Genomic DNA, 23,686 nt, shown 5'->3' with positions numbered 1-23,686 from the left:
AACACAGACAATATACAGTAACAGTCACCTTACAGGCAATACAATGGCACTAAATTCATATCTTTCAATAGTTACCCTGAATGTAAATGGGTTAATGCTCCAATCAAAAGACACAGCGTATCTGATTGGATAAATAAACAAGACCCATCGATATGCTGCCTGCAAGAGACTCATTTTAGACCCAAAGACACCTCCAGATTGAAACTGAGAGGGTGGAAAACAATTTACCATGCTAATGGACACCAAAAGAAAGCTGGGTTGGTAATCCTTAGATCAGACAAATTAGATTTTAAACCAAAGACTATAATAAGAGATGAGGAAGGACACTATATCCTACTTAAAGGGTCTATCCAACAAGAAAATCTAACAATTGTAAATATCTATGCCCCTAACATGGGAGCAGCCAATTATATAAGCCAGTTAATAACAAAATCAAAGAAACACATTGACAACAATACAATAATAGTAGGGGTCTTTAACACACCCCTCACTGAAATGGACAGATCATCTGAGGAAAGATCAACAAGGAAATAAAGACTTTAAATGACACAGTGGACCAAATGGACTTCACAGATATATTCAGAACATTGCATCCCAAAGCAACAGAATACACATTCTTCTCTAGTGCCCATGGAACATTGTCTAGAATAGATCACATCCTAGGTCACAAATCAGGTCTCGACCAGTACCAAAAGATTGGGATCATTCCCTGCATATTTTCGGACCACAATCCTTTGAAACTAGAACCCAGTCACAAGAGGAAAGTCAGAAAGAACTCAAATACATGGAGGCTAAAGAGCATCCAAATGAATGGGTCAACCAGGAAATTAAAGAAGAATTTAAAAAATTCATGGAAACAAATGAAAATGAAAACACAACTGTTCAAAATCTGGGATGCAGCAAAGGCAGTCCTAAGAGGAAAGTATATAGCAATACAAGCCTTTCTCAAGAAACAAGAAAGGTCTCAAATACACAACCTAACCCTATACCTAAAGGACCTGGAGAAAGAACAGCAAATAAGGCCTAAACCCAGCCAGAGAAGAGAAATAATAAAGATTAGAGCAGAAATCAACGAAATAGAAACCAAAAGAACAGTAGAACAGATCAACGAAACTACGACCTGGTTCTCTGAAAGAATTAATAAGATTAATAAACCCCTGGCCAGACTTATCAAAAAGAAAAGTGAAATGACCCAAATAAATAAAATCATGAATGAAAGAGGAGAGATCACAACCAACACCAAAGAAATACAAACAATTATAAGAACATATTATGAGCAACTCTATGCCAGCAAATTAGATAATCTGGAAGAAATGGATGCATTCCTAGAGATGTATCAACGACCAAAACTGAACCAGGAAGAAATAGAAAACCTGAACAACCTATAACCACCAAGGAAATTGAAGCAGTAATCAAAACTCACCCAACAAACAAGAGCCCAGGGCCAGATGACTTCCCAGGGGAATTCTACCAAACATTTAAAGAAGAATTAATACCTATTCTTCTGAAACTGTTCCAAAAAATAGAAATGGAAGGAAAACTTCCAAACTCATTTTATGAGGGCACCATTACCTTGATCCCAAAATCAGACAAAGACCCCATCAAAAAGGAGAATTACAGGCCAATATCCCTGATGAACATGGATGCAAAAATTCTCACCAAAATACTAGCCAATAGGATCCAACAGTACATTAAAAGGATTATTCACCACGACCAAGTGGGATTTATTCCTGGGCTGCAAGTTTGGTTCAACATCTGCAAATCAATCAATGTGATACGCTACATTAATAAAAGAAAGAACAAAAAACATATGATCCTCTCAATAGATGCAGAAAAAGCATTTGACAAAGTACAGCATCCTTTCTGGATCAAAACTCTTCAGAGTGTAGGGATAGAGGGTACATACCTCAATATCATAAAAGCCATCTATGAAAAACCCACAGTGAATATTGTTCTCAATGGGGAAAAACTGAGAGCTTTCCCCCTAAGGTCAGGAACACGGCAGGGATGTCCATTATCACCACTGCTATTCAACATAGTATTAGAAGTCCTAGCCACAGCAATCAGACCACAAAAAGAAATCAAAGGCATCCAAATCGGCAACGAAGTCAAACTGTCACTCTTTGCAGATGATATGATACTTTATGTGGAAAACCCAAAAGACTCTACCCCAAAACTGCTAGAGATCATACAGGAATTCAGGAAAGTGGCAGGATATAAAATCAATGCACAGAAATCAGTGGCATCTCTATATACCAACAAGACAGAAGAAAGAGAAATTAGGGAGTCAATCCCATTTACAATTGCAACCAAAACCATAAGATACCTAGGAATAAATAACCAAAGAGGCAAAGTTAAAATACTCATGAAAGAAATTGAGGAAGACACAAAGAAATGGAAAAAGCATTCCATGCTCATGGATCGGAGGAACAAATATTGTGAAGATGTCAATGCTACCTAGAGCAATCTACACATTTAATGCAATTCCTATCAAAATACCATCAACTTTTTTCAAAGAAATAGAAAAATAATCCTAAAATTTGTATGGAACCAGAAAAGACCCCGAATAGCCAGAGGAATGTTGAAAAAGAAAAGCAAAGCTGGTGGCATCACAATTCCGGACGTCCAGCTCTATTACAAAGCTGTCATCATCAAGACAGTATGGTAGTGGCACTAAAACAGACACATAGATCAATGGAACAGAATAGAGAGCCCAGAAATGGACCCTCAACTCTTTCATCAACTCATCTTTGACAAAGCAGGAAAGAATGTCCAATGGAAAAAAGACAGTCTCTTCAACAAATGGTTTTGGGAAAATTGGACAGCCACATGCAGAAGAATGAAACTGGACCATTTCCTTACACCACACACAAAAATAGACTCCAGATGGTTGAAAGACCTCAATGTGAGACAAGAGTCCATCAAAATCCTAAAGGAGAACACAGGCAGCAACCTCTTCAACCTCAGCTGAAGCAACTTCTTCCTAGAAACATCACCAAAAGGCAAGGGAAGCAAGGGCAAAAATGAACTATTGGGACTTCATCAAGATAAAAAGCTTTTGCACAGGACAGGAAACAGTCAACAAAACCAAAAGACAACCAACAGAGTGGGAGAAGACATTTGCAAATGACATACCAGATAAAGGGCTAGTATCCAAAATCTATAAAGAACTTATCAAACTCCACACCCAAAGAACAAATGATCCAATCAAGAAATGGGCAGAAGACATGAACAGACATTTTTCCAAAGACATCCAAATATCCAACAGACACATGAAAAAGTGCTCAACATCGCTCAGCATCAGGGAAATCCAAATCAAACCCTCAATAAGATACCACCTCACACCTGTCAGAATGGCTAAAATTAACAAGTCAGGAAATGACAGATTTTGGCAGGGATGCAGAGAAAGTGGAACCCTCCTACACTGTTGGGAATGCAAGCTGGTGCAGCCACTCTGGAAAACAGTATGGAGGTTCCTCAAAATTTGAAAATAGAGTTACTGTACAGCCCAGCAATTGCACTACTGTGTATTTACCCCAAGGATACAAATGTAGTGATCTAAAGAGTTACGTGCACCTCAATGTTTATAGCAGCAATGTCCACAATAGCCAAACCATGGAAAGAGCCAAGATGTCTATCAATAGATGAATGGATAAAGAAGATTTTGTATATATATATACAATGGAATAGTATGCAGCCATCAAAAGGAACGTAATGTTGTCACTTGCAACGACATGGATGGAACTAGAGGGTATTATGCTCAGCGAGATAAGTCAGTCAGAGAAAGACATGTATTATATGATCTCATTGATATGAGGAATTCTTAATCTCAGGAAACAAACTGAGGGTTGCTGGAGTGGTGGGGGTGGGGAGGGATGGTGTGGCTGGGTGATAGACATTGGGGAGGGTATGTGCTATGGTGAGTGCTGTGAATTGTGTATGACTGTTGACTCACAGACCTGTACCTCTGAAATAAATAATACATTATATGTTAAAAAAAAAAATGAAGATAGTAGGAAGGGAAAAATGAAGGGGGGGAATTGGAAGGGGAGAGAACCATGAGAGACTATGGACTCTGAGAAACAAACTGAGGGTTCTAGATGGGAGGGGGTGGGGGGATGAGTTAGCCTGGTGGTGGGTATTTAAGAGGGCACATATTGAATGGAGCACTGGGTGTTATATGCAAACAATGAATCATGGAACACTACAGCAAAAACTAATGATGTAATGTATGATGATTAACATAACATAATAAAGTAAAATTAAAAAAAAAACAAACACCATATATGTGGTTTGTTAGTGTTACAGAATCTAAACACATGCATTCTGTGTACTAATGTTACTCTGAATTCATCTTAACTCTCATATTATCATTTTACCTTTGCTCTGATATTTCATCTACTAATCTTGCTAAAACTATTAACTTCTTTTGCTGTATATATTTTATTTTATTTTTTTCAAGATTATTTATTTGGGAGAGAGAGAGAGCATGAGCAGAGGGAGAGGGAGAAGCAGTCTCCCCGCTGAGCAAGGAGCCAATGCTAGGTGGGGCTCTATCCCAGGACCCAGAGATCATGACCTGAGCTGAAGGGAGATGCTTAACCGACTGAGCCACCCAGATGCCCCTGTATATATTTTAAATATTATCTTAATTCTGTTTTTATTTTGCAAACAGAGCAGGTTACATATAAGAAAACAATTATAAAATAATGGATATATCAAATAGAAGGCAGAATGGCAATTCTATTTTTAAAGTTGATGGATACTGTAAACTTTCAGATATGCAAAATAAGTCAGTTACTTTAGAGACAAGACAACTGATCATTTACATACTTGCTGGAAGCCTAGAGAAAACCTATCAAAGCTCTGTCCTGACAAATCCTAGAGTGCTTCTCACTCTGGGCATAAAGTAAAGCTCTCCTTTCCAAGTCTGTATATTTTAAATATGACCAAGAATTGTTTTTAGTATATATGAAAAATAAATCCCTAGTCTAGATTTCACTGCTTACTTTATTGTATCACTTTATTCACTACCAAAAAAGACCCACAAGAAACAAAAACACACCCAAATTTCATATGCTTTACTACCCAAATATAACACTAGAGCAATTTTCCAAATCCAATTAAAGATTTTACTGTAGTGAAACCAACATTCATATTGGAAGATTAGACAAACATCTGCTTAGTAAACTAACCATGTTGTAACAGGCATTTACTGTTGATAGTTACATTTTATGGGGTATAATTTGACATCTGAATCTGTATAATTCTCTAGTAGAGAAATTTATCTTATACATGAGAGGTTTTAGGACAGTTGACTAATCCCAAGCCACTGTGATATCAGCCAGTATGTATAAAAGAGCTTAAAAAACAAAGTCCAAAGACTTGGGTCCAAATCTAGACTTTATGCATAGTAAGTATATTGGCTCATACTAGCCATTTAACTACCAACATCCATGTCTTGCCTCATCTGTAATATATGGGAGAATAATAATTGCTGCTTTGCAGTATGCTCTTAGGGTGGAATAGTGCCGAAACAACATTAAAAGATTTCACTGCTATGAATTATTTCATTTGATCAATTTAGTATTATCTTTTGAGTCAGGCAACGCTTTGTTCTGGAATGAATACTTAACATCGTAGGTGAGATATCAATCCCTCTGCTATTTCTTGCTCCTGGTCATTGATCAAGTTACTCAATCTTTCTAAGACTCCATTTCTTCATCTCTGAAGTGAAGATAGTCTCTACTTCATGGGGTTGCAGTCATGATTAAATAAGATCAAATGTGTAAGGCATCTCCTGGAAGATGCCAGCTAAATAGCAAATCTTTTTTTCTCTTTTTTCAATGGGTTGATTGTAATGGTTGAGATGCTCAGTCATTGACTCTCAGTTTATTCCTTCATTTCAGTACGAAACAGAAATATCTCAATAACCAACATTCATTATAGCAAACAGCATTGTATCCATTTGAAAGTAATCTCAGAACTTCAAACAATGTGCTTTGAAGAGCATCAATATTTGCTTACTTTTCCTTTAAGAATTAATTAAAAGCAAATGTCAGATTTTTATCAGAAAATTACATCAAAGTGACTTCTCTGGCTCATTTTAACTGTGTGACAATAACACTTTGATTTAAAAAAAAAAAAAAAAGGAGCACCTGAGTGTCTCAGTGGGTTAAGGGTCCGACTCCTGATTTTGGCTGTGGTCACCATCTCAGGGTCCTGGGATCTAGCTCTGAGTCAGGCTCTGCCCTCAGAGGGGAGTCTGCTTCAGGATTTCTCTTCCTTTCCCTCTGCCCCTCCCCTGCTTGTGCTCACTCTCTCCCCTCCCAAAAAAAAACCAACCAAACAAACAAAAAAACCATGCTTTAAATGCAAATGTAATAAAGAAACCAAGAATTTAGGTAAGTTAAAGATTACCTGTTTCAAAATGCCTGCTGCCATTTCATGGCTACAGTCAAAGATTACATGGAACTCCTTGCCTCTTTTCATTTCCTTTAGTAAGGGTTTTGCATCCTTTGTATCAGCAGGTAGTTGACGGATTTTAAGCCTAAGATTATACCTTGATGGAGCTTTGATGAGCTCCTGCAATCGAATGAGACCTATAATGAAAAAAGGGGAGAAAAAGAATATTAGAGAAAAAACAGAGTAGGTCATAGAATCATAGAACATATTCACCTCAACACCTGATTTTCTTGACCATGTATATGTGCATTTCATGGTATGACCACTGAAATTCCTACTTCCTAACTCCACATCCCCAGTTATTTTTGTTAAAATGATCATTTCTCAAAATTCTTTAAGAAATTCTTTTACAAATTATGGAAGACATACATGATTGTAAATTGATGTGAATAATTTAAATAAATAAAAGGATATAGAGCAAAATAATCTCCCTCTGTACCCCAATTCTGCTCCCAAAGCGTTGTCACAGTTAATAGCTTACAAATATTATTCCTCCATACATTTTCTATGCATTTCCGCATATATACATAGAGCTTTGTTTTGTTTTGTATTTTACAAGAATAGTAGCTTGTGACAATGTCTTAAAAGTTGTTGTATGTCAGTAACTATTGTTCTAGTTCATCCATTTCACACTGTATTTTATAGCAGACGTAATTTATGTTATTATTCTCTGGTGTTAGAAACTCTGGTTACTTTTTTGTTTTTGGTTACAAGTAATGGGCTAGTAATTTGGTATATACGTAAGAGTAAGGTAACTTTCTTTAATAAAATAGACTCTAAGTAGTAGCCTGAACCATAATTAAATTAAAGAAATAAAACTTTTTTGTACTATTTGCAAGATATAACATTAACTTCAGAAATAAATATAACCACACACATTATTAGTAAAGCAAATATTTTCCTAGAGAAGTAGCTCCCAAGTATGTGTTTCAAAAATTATATCAAATTAGTAGATACATGTTTAATATAGAACTGTAAGATATTTTTATTTATTTATTTTTTTTTAATTTTTTTTTAAAGATTTTATTTATTTATTTGAGACAGAGAGAATGAGAGACAGAGAGCACATGAGAGGGGGGAGGGTCAGAGGGAGAAGCAGGCTCCCCGCCGAGCAGGGAGCCCGATGTGGGACTCGATCCAGGGACTCCAGGATCATGACCTGAGCCGAAGGCAGTCGCTCAACCAACTGAGCCACCCAGGCGCCCACTGTAAGATATTTTTAATTAACAGAGACAAATCATCAGATTTATTCTTTTATACAAACTTCAAGTAATGAAACCTCTTCAAGAACTCATATAAAAGACCCAATATATAAAAAATGTGATAAGAAAAAAAGGATCATCTAATTCTATCCTAGCTTGAATCAAATTAAGCAATTTCCTTGTCTCCTCCTCCTCCTCTTCTTTCTTATTTACCCTTTATCCCATCTCATCTCTGTATTTCTCTCAATTTCTGTCTTCCCTGAAGAACTACCTTCATAAATATTAGTAGAACAAATAATAATAAAGGAATATATTTGTGAATAACTAATCTGGAGCTTTCTCTTTGTGAGTTTGTGTGTGTGTGTGTGTGCGTGTGTGTGTGCGTTACTTTATGGAAACTGGAATAACAGGAATAAAAATATATCTTATTATGAGTAAAAAAACTGTATATTAAAATAACATATGATCCAGAGAGTAAAATCTAATTCTAGGACTTTTTTTCATTCATTTTTTAAATAAATAGACCTTCATACATATAATGGTACACTTCAGTATGTTTCAACATAGTTAATAAAATTAACATGACTAGTTTTCAGTATTTGCATCCTCAAATGAGACATACAGTTTAAAAAATATGTAAATTCACAAATATACCTAGTATCTTTTGCTTTTAAAATATTGTTTCATAAAATTTATTTATTTTATAATTTTGCCATTTAAAATTCTATAAATAATATTACATAAATTACACAGTATACTACAATTGTCTCATTTTGTTTTATAAATTTAAATATTTACTAACTTTAGTAAAATTAATATTACATAATTAACTGATATTAAAGGTACCCATTAAACATAATACAATTCAGTCTAGAGAATTAACATGTATATAATGAGTACAGATGTTAACAAGCTAAACAAACATAAAAACAAATATTTGAATTTGTAATACCTGTAGTTGTTTAACACTGGACTTAGAAAATCCTCCAAAACATGTATAAAAGTCTATATATTTATTTGCACATGGGAATGCATTGTTTAACTACTTTTTATAAATAAACTAGAATATAATTGCAGGAAGGCAATGGCTCCCAAACTTTGGAAGGTATGACAGTAATCTATGAAGCTGGTTACAATCTAAATAGCTGAATCAGACTCTGCAGAGGATTACAGTCTTCCCAGATGATTTTCCTGGTCATCAAAAAATGAGGCCAATTTCCAAAGATAAGTCTGGTTTCAGCTAAGTGTCATATGGGAGTCACTTTTGAACCACTTTGGCATAACGATATTATAAGATAAGAACTATATTAGCTAGTAGCATAAGACAATAAAATAATTCAAAGAATGAATTCCAACTTCATTAGGAAACATGAATCAGAAAACTGTAAATACAGCTGACTGTAGGAAAAAGAGAAAGAAAAGAAGACACCATTCATTTACTCCCACATCAAACAAATGTTTATTAAATTCTTACTATGGGTCAAGCAGTGTTCTAGATATTGGCAATACAATGAAAAGTAAAATAGACAAATTTCCTGCCCATACCATGTTAAAAATATGTGGGGGAGGGCAGGTAAAGGCTATTAAGCAGGCAATTATAAATGAAAAATGGCAAATAATATTTTGGTGGGGAAAATGCAATTACTGATGAAGAATACAGCAGAATCATTGAACTTGGAATGAGAATGCTCACGAAAATTACCTCAAAGGAAGTGACATTCAGTTAATACCTGAATAAAAGGAGTAAGAGTGGAAGGAATAGATAGGAAAAAAAAAAAAAAAAGTTTTTTTATACTGGTAGGGAGGTGAGAGACCGTGGGCAAAGAATCTTAAGAAACAAGGAAGAAGTGGTGACCAGTGTAATTTCAGAGGGCATGGGTTCCTTAAGAAGCCCATGTAAATTATTTCAGAGTTAAGGTCTTAAGGGTAGTGGAAAATGCCCACTTGGAATCCACATTTCAAAAGAATCACTCAGATGCCCGACTTGGTTAAGTGTCCGACTCTTGGTTTCAGCTCAGGTCATGATCTCAGGTCATGACTGAACCCCATGTTGGGCTCCACACTGGGCGTGAAGCCTGCTTAGGATTTTCCTTCTCCCTCTCCCTCTAACCCCTCCCCTCTTACTCCCCCCTCGCTCTCTAAAAAAGAAAAGAACGAAAGGAAAGGAAAGGAAAGGAAAGAAAAGAAAAGAAAAAAAAGAAAAGGAATCACTCACATTTTCAATATGGAGGACAGATCAGAAGAGCTAAAACTGGAGGAAGAAAGAGTTGGAAGGCAGTTATAATAAAGCAGGTTAGGAAAGGCCAAGATGTGTGTGCAAGGCAAGATGGTAGGGAGAGATAGAAGTGGATGGACCAGAGAGAGATTTTTGAGAAAGTACTGACAGTACTTGGTGAGGGAGAGGGCTGAGTCAGGGAAGTGTCCCAGGTTTCTGGTTTAGGCGGCTAGGGAGAGACAGTGCTTCCATTGAGCATGAGATCATAGGAGGATCAGGTCAGCTGAGGGTTCAAAGTGAGAGGAGTGATCAGCCATGTCAAGGGTTGCTAGTTAACAAAGAAATAATGGTAAACACTTTAAAATGTGTTTATTAAATTTAACTACAAAATCATTGATGACCTAGGTAAGGACAGTTCTACTAGGGTGGTTTGGGTAGATTGTTGTGCCATTACTAGGAGAAGGAGGGAGGTGGAGGTAGATTATTGTGCCATTAATAGGAGTAGGAGGGAGGTAAAAAATAGACCCCTTCAAAACCATCTCCATGTATTTCCATAATGTAACTTAGTGCCCATCCTAATCAGATAGTGAAGAAACAGATAGGAAAATCCCGCTTCCTCCCATTAAATCAAATATTAAAGAAAACCTATGAAAATATCTTACAAATGCTTTTAGAGATCTTCAATTATTATTAAAAATGTAAGATGATATAAAACCCAAAATGTCTAAGAATTACCAAATTGGATTATCTTTAAACTTTTCCTAGCTCTGAATTTCTATTATTCTCATAAAATTATTTATATAGATGCAGAATGTTCTAATACTAACCTCTGCCAAATAAAGGCTTACTTATCTCAGAAGATTTTATACAAGTTAAATATAAATTTTGGGGATTTAGTTTGTCATTGTAGAAATAGCTTGAGTGTTGGTTTGAATCTCAGTTCAAAAACATATGATCTGCATGACTTTGTGTAAGACATTATATCTCTCTCTGCTTTGCCTTCCTCTTCTCTATAATAAGGTAAAACCATATATGTATTAATATATAAAACACCAAAAAAGGAACTGTCACATATCAGACTCTCAAAAAGTGGCAGTTGTCAATGTTTTTGTTATTTTTGCTAAGATTAGGAAAAATATATATTTTTAAAAAGTGCTGGTTATTAAATCTGTCCTTGGAAGTTATTTTGACACTAATTTAGACTGAAAACTTAATAACATCAAAATTTTAATTGAAATTTTAAGAGATTAACTCATTACCAAAGAAAAAGGAGCTACATAGTTAGAGATTAGTCCAACAGTTTTGAACTGAAAAATCCCAAATGATTCAAAAAAATAGAAATTTTCAAAGCATAAAATCCACATATAGTAATTGCAGAGTCCACCCTAACTATAAATACTGCCAAGTATTTCCAAGTCTCTTAAGAGCTTATGTGGATGGTCCATTGAGCCATCAGGTACAATAAATGTTTACTTATTCTCTTCACACACATATATCCCTGTTGGCATTAATGTAACAGATTTCAGTTTGCCAGATTCCCTGAGGAGTAATATTGAAGAGCTAAAATAGAAAAAAAAAAAAAAATGAAAACAACTGCTGCTAGTAGGAACTGCCATCTCCTACTTAAGAATTAGAGTAAAATGTTGCTTTTATTCATTCATTCAACATGTATTTACTGCATGTCTACTATGTGCAAGACATCATTTCATGGATAAATATAGTGATTGGAATCATAGCATTTATTCAGTCTTGAACTGCATGAGATATAGTTTGACTTTGGCACTTTTTTTTTTTTAAGATTTTATTTATTTATTTGTCAGAGAGAGAGAGAGCACAAGCAGGCAGAGGAAGAAGATGCTCAGGGCTGAGCAGAGGGTGAAGATGCTTGGGGCTGAGCAAGGAGCCCAATGCAGGACTCAGTCCCAGGACCCTGGGATCATGACCTGAGCCAAAAGCAGACACTTAACCAAATGAGCCACCCAGGCGTCCTGACACTTTAATTTTTAATACAAAAGTTATTTCTGTAATGCTTCTCACCTTCAGTTTTTGGAATAAAATTAGTTCAGCTTTCCAATCAGAGGAAAGAAATCCAGAGAGCTTTTGAATACTGAAAGTAGAAACATGATTTGTAAATTTTGCTTTTCACCATCTCCTGCACCAGGTGCTTAGACTTCTCTCTTGGCTTCCAAGTCTTCGTTGCTCTGTCCTGCGATATTGTTTCTCTTTTAACCATATTTTCACTCTAGATCCTTTGCCTTCCCCATTATCTGGCAATTACATACAAATCTCTGAGTTTTGTTATTTAAAACAACTATTTATAGTAAGAGAGAGTTGACAAAAAGGAAGATGGACTCAAAATATTCAAAGAATGCATGTTTACCCACTTTATTTAATGAGTTATTTGATGGCATCCTTGCAATTTAATATATGTGGATGGGGATTTTATCCAAAGGGAAATGGGCTTAAACAGCAGGAATGTCTAATTACAATACTGGGTATGTATTTTCCTCTGTAGATCTCCAGCGATCTTCCTACCTCCCCCAGTATTCCTCTGAAAATTATCATGTTCTAAAAAATTCCTATCTCAGAAAAGATTACCCTAATCAAATTCATCATATATACTTAAATATGCATGCTTTGTAAAATATAATAGGAAAAAAGTAAGCTTCTTAAAATAATTGAGATGATTTACATGTGGTCATTTCCTATGATTCCTTGGTCAAAATAGAGAAATAAAAAGACCCATCTATGAGATGAAATAAAAGAGTGAAATTTATTTTGTTGAAAATGTGGTTAATACAAATAATTTCCAAACAACAATTTTCAGAAATGTAGTATACTTTAACAAATTTGGTACCCGATTAATTTATTTAATGGAAGAGTAGAATTATAACTCCTTAAAACAATCTTTTAGTTAAAATGCCCCCTCTTTCCCTAATGTAATTAGTTGGTGTAATGATAATAAAAGAGAAACAATCTGCACAGATGGGTTCCTGAGAATCTTCTAACGAAAAAGAGCACCACATTGCAATTATCCCTTTATTTTGGTAGATGAGTAACATTCTATTCCCTCTAATTTCTTCACTGAGAGTGCATGTTTTTTAACCTTTTTCTGCTTTCAGATATTGTACAGTAGCTGAAATCAAGGTTTATCGTCAGCTTACAGCAGGACAGAGACCTGCTCTTTTCAGAAGGTGCCATCAATTCAGCAAATAAGGAGAATCCAGAAGGAGCCATTTATGCACACTCCAGCTGGCACTTTCTTCTAAAGAGATCAATCACACCCCCCTCTCTGCAGGCCCAGCTTCCCCCAGCCCCAGGAAGGGAGTCCCAAGGTTCCTCCTATATCCAGGTATCCACTTCAGTAGCTACACAAACTAGAGTCTTGCCACCTGGCTCACTCATCAGGGCTATTTATCATTTTAGTGAATGGGGTCCTTGTGCAGGCCAGACCTCTCCCCTACCCTCCAAATGCATTGTATAATAAACTATACAAAAATGACTCATCCACAGTCAGTGTTTCATCATCAACCCTACCCCCTTTTCTTTCAGTTGAGAAAAGAGAATTCATTGAGAGACTGAACATCTCAAGGAATTATTTTTATTGGAATGCTTTATTTGTGCCACAGAGTGTTTTAGACTTTTTATTTTTCTTTTTTAAAGTAGGCTCCATGTGTAGCATGGAACCCAATGTGGGGCTTGAATTCATGACCCTGAGATCAAGACCTGAGCTAAGATCAAGAGTCAGATGCTTAACCAACTGAGCCACCCAGGCACCCCTGTGCTACAGAGTGTTTTAAAGAAAACTGAATAAAATATCTACACCAGGATTTTGTAGTCTATCCTAATGCATTAAATACCGACAAGGGAGCTAATCGTATTAAGAAAATCAAAAGTGGCTTAGACAAGAGAAGATTTCCATTGAAAAAAATTCTGTCTCCAAATTTTTGTCTGCCCTCCTCCCTTTGGGGATGAGATAGATTTGTTCATTAGTACAGGGAAAATAGAAAATAAAGAAAATTGGAGTCTAGAATAAAAAGGGAGAAGAGGAAGGGAAAATGAGAAGAAACTTCCAAAGTGGTTTTCATCTTCTTAGAAGAGGGAGAGAAAGTTATGTGGAGTAAAATTGGAGGGCTGGTCTCCTGGGAAAATCTTCAGATTTTAACAATAACCTGACAGAGAGGGAATGCCTTCTCTCTTTTTGAAATTTGCTGTATATTTAAAGTAGGATAGAGCCTAATATATTCAAAACTCAAAACATGTAAAACACTTTAGCATTATATATTAGAAACCAAGCCACAAATGAGTTTTAATTTACATGCCAAGGTGAATTGACTATGTGTGGCTCCCTAGAGCACTGTGTAAAAAAAATTTTTGAGACTAGTTCTGTGTTCAGGGGCATGTTTCAATAAGGGATTTGAACCTGAGGTATGGGGTAGGCATAGTGGCATCATGTATTGGTCATCCTTATATTAAAATCTCCTCCTTACTTATTAGTGTCATCAAATTCTATCCATGATATTGTTTTATTGATGGCAAAGCCTTTCTATGCTTCAGAATGGAAAATATTATAGTGCAGACCATACATTTTAGGCACCATGCTCTTTATGTGAAGGCAAGACCCATGGTTCAACATTGAACCATGATGCATTCAAATAAGTAGAATCCAAACAGGAATTCTGACTCTTACAGTCTCCTAAAAACATTAAAAATGTGTATAAATTGTCTGAAGCAAACTCATTAAAATTCTATATTGTTTTTTTTCCTCAAACTCCTCAAATTCTGAACACTTGCATTGACACATAATGCACATACGTGTGTACATTTGTGCACACACACAGGCTCACTTGCATACACACACACACACACACACACACACACCTCTCCTCTGTCTCTATTTCCCTGGGAAATTTTATTTATGTCTGCCCTGACTTCTCCCCACAGGATAATCTGGCCATGGTGTTTCTGTTCTTTCTGTTCTGTTTCCATTTCTAAAGTCCATACCACACATGTTCACAATATTGATCTAGAAAGGCAGAAGCCTCCTAGGAAGGCCTAAGTGGGGAAGGCATAAACTAGCGGTACCTGAATAACCTTTAGCAGGTTAGTCATGGAGAAAGGCTGAGACCTTTCAAACATATTTGCAACCTATTCATAAGTCAGTCTTATACGTTGCATCATGATGCCAAATTTCTGAACCATATTGTAGCATGGCAGTCTGCATCGATCCCACCTCATTAACTTTCTACTGAATGGCTACAGACAATATTTAAATTTTCCAAATTTTAGTTTTCTCACCTGTAAAAATGTGATCACAATAATTATTACAATACAGAAAAAATCAAATGAGCTAGTGCATATGAGTCAGTTAGTACTGTGCCTGGCACAGATTCACCCTCCTTACTGGTTTCTGGTAATTAGTTCTCCCCGGAACTCAAAAATCACTGTTGTGTGTGTATATGTGTGTGCGTGCATGTGTGTGTGTGTGTGTGTGTGTGTCAGGAGGCTCTGTTTTCTCCCCAAACTCTGCCTGGTCTCTATCAAAATCTCTTCATTTAAGCATCTAAGTAAATCCTGCTTCCTGCTAGGAACTCCTTCTACATGCCATTAACTCCCAAATTTGTATCTCTTGCCAGATACTTCCCTGAACTGAGTCCTAAATTCATTTTCCTATTTGACAATTGTGTAGTAAAAAATTAATCTTGTCAAAGAGAGGTCTGGCCTTTGCTATTGGCTCCTGGGAGGTAATCTCTAAGCCCTTGGAATGTCCTGTCTGATCAGAGTGTCTTTATCTGGGAGCCTTGGGCCACACAGGATAGACTAACAATGTGATTTACGGTAGGGGTTTTGAGTCATGAAGGAGCAGCTCAGCCTCTGGAGGGGCTAGAAACTACAGGTGGGCCAAGTGCCTAGTTAGCCATGCTTACGTGATCAACCCCAATAAAAACTCTGGACACCCCAATGCTCACATGAGCTTTCGTAGTTGGCATTACTCCATGCATAGTGTCACTCACTGTTGCCTGGGAAAGTTAGCAATGTCCACAAGTTGAGTTGTTGGGAGAAGACAACTGGAACCTCTGAGTGTGGACCTTCTGGACTCTGCTCCATGTGCTTTTTCTCTTGGTTGATCTTAATCTGTATCCTTTTGTTATAAATTATAACAGTGAGTATAATAGTTTTCAGTCATTCTGTGAGCTATTCTAGTGAATTATCAAACTTGAGGGTGATATTGGGGATGTTTGAAATTGCAATCAGTCAGAAATTAGGGTGGTTTGGGGGACTCCTGAATAATGCAACATCTCTACTTTGATGTATAGTAAATACTACACAGCATTCCAAAATTGGCTCTTCACATCCCCAGCCTCCAAAACTGCTCCCCACTCAGTCTTCCCCACATAGTATAATGGCAACTCTTATAATTCCAGTTACTCAGGCCAAAAACCTTGGTGTCACCTTTGATCAGCTCTTGCTAGCATACCTTACATCCAGACTATTAGAAAATCCTTTTCTACCAACTCTTACTGCTTCTAACACACTGGATTGAGTTTTACGATCTCGCAAATGGATTATTGTAAAAGCCTCCTAACTAGCATTGCCCTTACACATTTTTATGTCCATGTATATCTAGTAGCAATTCATAACCCGTTAGGCTTATTTCATAAGTCTGGTGAGTGCAGTGATTGGGAGCTTTTAAAATAGTAAGCTGGGGATGAAGATGGCAGGAAGACACAGAAGAGTTTAAGTACAGGCCTGGATACAATAAGAGCGGTTAGGTGGAACTATGCTTAGTGGCCACTGAAATATGGAGTCCTGAGGCTCAACTCAATTGCAAAGAACTGAGTCAATTCACAACAAATTCTAAAGCATGAGATACATTATGAGAGTGGCTTATGGTTCTCTAGGACAAGCGGAGGGAGATATTGTGCTTCCAGACAACTAGTCCATCTAAACTTATTCCAATAACAATACAGAGAGCACAATGCCATCCTGCTGGATAGGGTCTCAGAGAGCTCTTGAGTTCAGAATGGGGGAAGCAACAGGGATAATGGGGACAAAGTAGAGAATACCAGAACTCCTTCCATGTGCTTGAAGCTGGGTTCAAGCTGCAAGACTAGCTCCACACCATCTCACAACAGCCTGCCTCACAAATGGACTGAACTGGGGTGTTCCATGGAGTGTGTTTATGATCCCTGGAAGGCAGAGGATGCCAACCTGATTACTACTCCTGAAGTCAATACTAAAATATGTTGTCCCCATTTCTTCCCTCACTGTTATGAAAAAATAGTAATTATGTCATTATTAGAAAGCAAACAGTGCTTTTGACCATGCCAAGGCTGAAACTCTTTGGCTGCTATAGCCTCAGGGTCTAAGTTCAATATGTGCTAAGGTCAATTTTCTATTTAGAATGCTCCATTTGTGAGGAGCCAATGGAATAAATGTTGTATTTGTATCTTGCTTGCTGTTATTACAACCTGTTCGCATCTGATTCATGAGAGGATAAGCACGTTAGTGACTGGTTTCCAGCCGAGGTAACTTAAGGGCTGTGCATTTGAGGGGTGCCACAGTCACGGTCGAGCGGCTTGTTCTAGGCTGACCCAGCCCCAGGTCCACCCTATCATCTAATTTCTCTTTGTCCTCTTCATAGAGCTGCTGAATGTGGGCCTATGCCTGGTGTAATGAGAGAGGGCAAGTAAACAGCAGGACAGTTTAATAAGGCAGTTGTATTTGCCAGAACTCTTTTGGTAATACGTGCAGACCTTATTCACACTGCGCTGAACAAAAATGGAACTCACTGCCTCCTATAAACTCCAGGCATGGCTGGAGACAACAATTCTTTCTCCGTTGCTGTTCTCTCTTCCTCTGTGTTGCCTTTGCTACCCCTCAACATTTTCCCATTTGATGGCACAGATGACCAACAGACTCCCACTCTAACAACAGAGATTTTTGTCTCAAATTCTGTCAAAATCCTAAGAAGGACTGCATCTGGCCCAGATTGGGATTATGTGGTGGGAGTAGAAGGGCTGAAGTTAGATGCCTTAGTGGGTTGTGTGACATGAAAGTGAGGCTTGCCTGAACCATAGAGACTCAAAAGATCCCCTCAAAGAGATTCTGGACAAACACGTAAATGCCACCCAGAAATGCATCACAACAATGTTTTAGAAACTCTCTACAAAGAAAGTACTTCAACTTGTGACCAGAGTTTGGTTATATTTTGATTTAATGGTTGTTTTCCATTAATGTTACTTTATTATATTTCATCAGACTGGGGCCCTTTCAGGAGTCTAAGAGATAGAGATATTAAGTACATAGTAATTAGACCAGGACAGCAAGCACAACTCAGGAACATTCTAGGCAAACCAGTAGTTCTCTATGGTCCTCCCACTTCACCGCATTCTTTGTCCTTCATCATAGTCACTTCATCACCTGCTGTCTTGGCATTGTTACTGACCCATCCTGAGTGGGACTGCCCCACCCCATTGTTCAATTCTGATGGTCACGCTGCAGGCTCTTTGTCTCAAGACAGTCCTGCTCGGGTGCACACCTGTCTTTCTATCACTCTACCCGCCCTCTCAGCTTGCAATAACCCAACTTCCACCCTCCAGACAGGGGCTGATTAGCCAGCCTGCTGTCATTTAATCCCCACTTATGTCCAGGTCAGTGCAGTTACGAAGCCACAAATGATCCTTCCCAGCTCTTATTTTGGCTCTGTCCCAGGAGGCTGCTGTTACTGGGTTTATCCTGCCACTTCATACATCAAATATGATTTAAAATTGATGCTGATGAAACAGCGTGAGAAGTTTTTTTTTTTTTTAAAGATTTTATTTATTTATTTGAGAGAGAGAGAATGAGAGAGAGTAAGCACATGAGAGGGGGGAGGGTCAGAGGGAGAAGCAGACTCCCTGACGAGCAGGGAGCCCGATGCGGGACTCGATCCCGGGACTCCAGGATCATGACCTGAGCCGAAGGCAGTTGCTTAACCAACTGAGCCACCCAGACGCCCCAGCGTGAGAAGTTTTATGTGGTGGGCCCATGACTAACAATAAAGGCCAGAACTACTACGTGCTGGTGGGATTGCTGAGTAAAACGTGACCCTTAAGGAGCTCAGATTTTATTTCATATTTTTGTTCCAGAAAAGAATACTATTAACCCCAATGCCTTCAGCAATTATGCTCATTCAGCATATATGAATGGTTGAAAGATGTGAATATATCAGAATTATGTGGCAGCACATAACATGTGCTTTGAATTGGGAATGCAGAAGTAAAATATGAAACATAAACAGTAGATGTTTGCCATCTATGAGATTACAGCATAGTGGGGAGATAGGTATGCAAATCATTTTCTACAATGAATTCTATGTAATAGTGTGAGTGTCTCTAAAGTGCAGTGGAAGTGGTAGGGATAGAATGCCTAAGGAGGGGTAACCATTTGGTACATGGAAAAAGATGGATGATCTTGGAAAAAAGAGGAAAGTGCATGTACAAAACATAATGATATGAGAGTATGGGAGTTCCAAAATTTTGTGAGCTATTTGGTTGGTACTGCTGGAAAATCAAGTATAAGCTGTGATATGGTGGGAAGTGAGGCTGGACCAGCAGCAGGCAAGAACTGGTTATGAAGGACATCTCCTTAGATTATACTTTGTAAGTATAGGAAGGAAGGAACTTCATAGTTGCAAGTACTTAAAGAATTCAGGCTGGCTTATGCAGAAAGAGAGAATTGATTAGAAACATTCAGGTAATTTCATGAAACCCCAGCATGGGAATTCAGTCTTTCCTTAGAGACCAGAAACAAGTAGGAACAAGGTTAGAAAGGTATCACTATCTTTCACTTCTGCTCTTTTTTGTGTGCTGGCGTCATTATTCTCTTCCTAATGAGACTGGTTTTCTCTGATTCACAGTTCAAATAGGAGACATGGCCATCTTTCAAATTCACTCCTGAATTTACTTGTTATAGGTCCAGCAGCTGGCAGAGACCAACTCATCTCTCTTGGTTCCAATTCCAAATTCCTGGATAGGGAATCTAATTGGCCCAGCTATGTTAACTCTTGGTCTACTCAACTGTAACCAGAGACACAGACTTACCTTAAGCTATGAGAATCAGCCTGGGCCCCACCTCTGAAGGTGAGGAAGCTAGGGGATTTAGGGAGTTAGACGTGCTTCTCCTGCCCACTGTGGCATCACTAAGGAAGTTAAGGCGAGTGAGATGAACAAATTTTCCTGTTAAAAAATCACTCTGGTGGTATTTCTTTTTTTCTTTTTCTTTTTTTTTATCCAAAATCTGTTTATTGGGATAGTGTCCCACTCATCTTGATTCAGGGTGCTTTTAGTGCTGCTTCCACCTGAAGGAGCATCCTTCTGTAAGCCTTGCTTTTCCTCCTGTGGGCTGGCAGAGGACAGTGGAGCAGCCGACACACAGAACTACCATTTGTGCGTGGCTAAAGACGGTGGTTATTTTGTAGCATTTTGGGCACTTCACATCCGTGAAGTAGGAGTTGGGGCTCTGCACCAGGCACTTCTTCTTGTGCTTCCTCTTCTCCTCTTCCGGGGACGGGTGCAAGAGATCCTTCGCGAGGGGCATGTTCTCGTGGGGAGGTCGTCACCGCCGGAAAGGACTCTGGTGGTATTTCTGAGGATGGATTTGTGCGTAGTAAACTAGGGGACATTGACAGTGAAAGATAATCATGAAAAGGAGGTTGTCTTGTGTTTTAGCCTCTCTCAGCATAAGTGAGAGAATAGCAGGAGGCATTTCCTCTACTCTGCTTCATCCTTGGTTTGACTAATGTCCTACCACATGTCTGGATGCATCCTCTATTATTTATCTCTCTGGAAACATATCTCGTATAAAGAAGAATCGTCACTGAATTTAACTACATCCTTAAGTGAGGCAATGTGTGTTGATTTTTTGAATTTCGACTTCAGCTCCAAAGACTTTTAGGTTGCTCTGAAACACATGCCACATGGCTAACATAATAGACTTACATTAATCAAGATCAGGAGAGTGACGTGTAACACCAGAAACCCAAATCTACTAGTTTGTAATGAGGACTATATCTATCACAAGCGTGGCAATATTTGAATTGCAGGACCACAACATTCTCAAATTACATCAGAAACCATATCATAATCTGAAGATTCCTTAATATTATTTTGGCATCAGAACAAAGGGAATTGGCCCAATGAGTGTAATAATCATTTGTTGTGGGTTTGTGTTATATCCATAAGAACTCTGTGAAGAGGTACTGTTGTCAGCCCCAATTTGCAGATGATGTGAAGACACTGATATCTGGGTTATTATGTTCAAAGTCTCATGGCTAGAAAGTCACAAAGCCACATTCAAACCCTGGGAGTCTTTTTCTAAATCCAGTACTGAGTCTTTGCATCCTGAATGCAATAACTTTGGTCTTACTGGTAACCCATCAGCTAAGAATCTATGTTTCATTAACAATTTTTAGATGTGTCATCTATGTTTTCCTGTGTAAATCTCTGTTTTTAAGAAACTCAAATATCTGGGGCGCCTGGGTGGCTCAGTCGGTTAAGCGACTGCCTTCGGCTCAGGTCATGATCCTGGAGTCCTGGGATCGAGTCCCGCATCGGGCTCCCTGCTTGGTGGGGAGCCTGCTTCTCCCTCTGACCCTCCCCCCTCTCATGTGCTCTCTCTCTCTCATTCTGTCTCAAATAAATAAATAAAATCTTAAAAAAAAAAAAAGAAAGAAACTCAAATATCCAACCAATTCTCTTTCTGATGAACATATTCTTTTTTGGTTATATTGGTACCTTCAGACAGGATATAATCACATCGTGTTTAGTTGGAAAACATTCTTTTAAGGTAGTTTTGCAAGTTTTCATTTTCATTCATTATGTTTTGATTTCACTATTTTAACTCTCAGAGGGTGACTTAATTTCCAGGTGTTTCCAGAGTACTTTACTCCAGCCTCCAACAGTGACAATGGCATATAGAGTCCACTGAATTGTGCTGTAGGTCGTATGATATCCGTTCATAATGAGTTTGGGAAGTAAAATTATTCTATTTGCTACCTATTTGTTATACAAACATAAATTCTGTCATTGCATTTAAGCATAAATCTTATTTCTAAATTTCTATTCTAAAATATTTTTAGAGATTAAACATATACATGTTTAAATACATGTTAAACACATACATATATATCTTGTATATATCTTGCATATTTTCCTTTTTTGCTTCTGATTATCATTTTCCACTTCTATGGCTTTTCAAGCCCTCTCCACTTTCCCATAAGTCAACTAAGAATCTTTCAGTCTTAGGAAGATGAAGGAGGAATCCTTTTCTACTAAATCCTTCTCAAGCAATAAGCTTATGCATTGTATGATCTCTCATAACTAATATTAAGCAGTAGTCCTTAATTGTCATTCCATGTGGAACTCTGAATATAGGGTCTAGCTGGCAATCCTCTGCCTCCCCCCACAATGCATTGTTCCTTGCTCCTGTTGCTTATCAGTATGATGCAATCTTGCCAGCTCCACTAATTCATCCCTTAATTTTACATCCATAGTCCCTTGAGATTCATTCTAAATTCTTTCATAAAAGAAGAAAGTAAAAACAAGTTGTTCATATTTTTATTCTTTTGCAACCCAGAGGATTTTTGATAATGCTATTTGATAATATTTAGATCACTTAGTATATACAAAATTTGTTTTACTAATTCTTCACAAAACTTTCCATTGTCAAGGAAGGGCTGCAAGTAGTACATGCAAGGTGAAGAGTAGAAATGAGAAAGATTTCAAAGAAGAGGTAAGTAGAGGAGTTGGCTGGGCATGGAGAATGGTTCAGAAGGCAGAAGTGATGGCAGAGCCATTGTAGGTCACGTGGTATGGAAGCCTGAATGAATCCGTAACCAGGCCTCATCCACGAGACAATATGTGGGTGTAAAGGAAGCAAAGTATGAGTGGGAAGTAGCATGGCTGAGATAACGCAGTAGTAGGACAGCACTTCCTCCCAAATTGAAACCTAAATCCAAATCATAAACTTTGCTCTAATGTGGGCTGATGTCGACCTTACATGAGTCACAGAGTTGAGTGAGAAATAGGAGTGAAAAAAGTCCAGTAGCAGTGGGTGGTATATAATTTCACTCTTCTAGCCATTCAGACACTAGAGATCCTAGGCCAGCTACCCAACCTGGGGAAAGGCTCTTTTAGCTGGGGATATAGAAGTAGACATCAGTGAGAATAAAGCTTGAGGTTAGTATCCTAGTCAAATTAGTTGTAATTCATAAGCAATCAGTCTTTAATTCCAGCAGAAGGTTGGCAAAAAATGTAAAACATAACAAAATAAACAAATAAACATCAGGATCCCAGTTGTAACTTGGTATAGTTGTAGGTGCCAGAGAGTCACCATAAGATACAAAGATCTTGATTAAAAACAGGAGATGAACTCTAAACCCAATTTGTACAAGGTCAAGGCTTATGTTAAGCTACTAGGCTTGCTATTCACAAATTTTAATATTAGATATTTATTTGATTTATGATACGCATTTATTAAGCAGCTGTTATGTAACAGACCTTATCCTAAGTGCACAGACTACCATGAACTGAGGATCATTGAGACCTCACAGTTTAATGGGGGAGATGGTTGTTACACCATCAGTTGCAATGCACTATGGTAAGTACTACCAAGCGGGAAATGGAGAGGCAGGGACACTTTTCTAGTAGAAAAATGTGTTAAATGAAATTTTAAAGAACCATGAGTAAAACAGGCAAAGAGGGGGGCTTAACTCTTGGAGAAGAAGAAAAATATCTTAGAGGGAATTTAATGCACAAAGGTA

General features: G+C 37.8%; 2 protein-coding genes across 7 annotated transcripts in view; both read right to left on the bottom strand.

Annotated features, from left to right (window-relative positions):
- Positions 1 to 23,686, bottom strand: part of GRIK2 (glutamate ionotropic receptor kainate type subunit 2) — a 668,588-nt gene that overhangs the window by 374,587 nt on the left and 270,315 nt on the right. For all 6 annotated transcript variants that reach the window (XM_064597923.1, XM_064597922.1, XM_064597921.1 and 3 more), the window contains exon 5: positions 6,421 to 6,602. In XM_064597923.1, the coding sequence (XP_064453993.1) occupies positions 6,421 to 6,602 (182 nt within the window). The remainder of the gene's footprint in view (positions 1 to 6,420; positions 6,603 to 23,686) is intronic.
- Positions 20,128 to 20,516, bottom strand: LOC123836285 (small ribosomal subunit protein eS27-like). The gene has a single exon (XM_045865229.3). It carries the CDS (start codon positions 20,461 to 20,463, stop codon positions 20,209 to 20,211), a length of 255 nt encoding a protein of 84 aa, XP_045721185.1. The 5' UTR covers positions 20,464 to 20,516; the 3' UTR covers positions 20,128 to 20,208.

Source organism: Mirounga angustirostris, unplaced genomic scaffold, assembly GCF_029215605.1.
Source record: "Mirounga angustirostris isolate CCGP_5_RB_7025 unplaced genomic scaffold, mMirAng1.0.hap1 SCAF_8, whole genome shotgun sequence".
Classification (NCBI taxonomy): Eukaryota; Metazoa; Chordata; class Mammalia; order Carnivora; family Phocidae; genus Mirounga; species Mirounga angustirostris.
The sequence above is the reverse complement of the archived record's forward strand: the minus strand, read 5'-3'. Positions and strand labels throughout refer to the sequence as shown.

Excerpts from the sequence above, each read along its gene's own strand:
- LOC123836285 (XM_045865229.3), bottom strand. The coding sequence starts at position 20,463 with ATGCCCCTCGCGAAGGATCTCTTGCACCCGTCCCCGGAAGAGGAGAAG.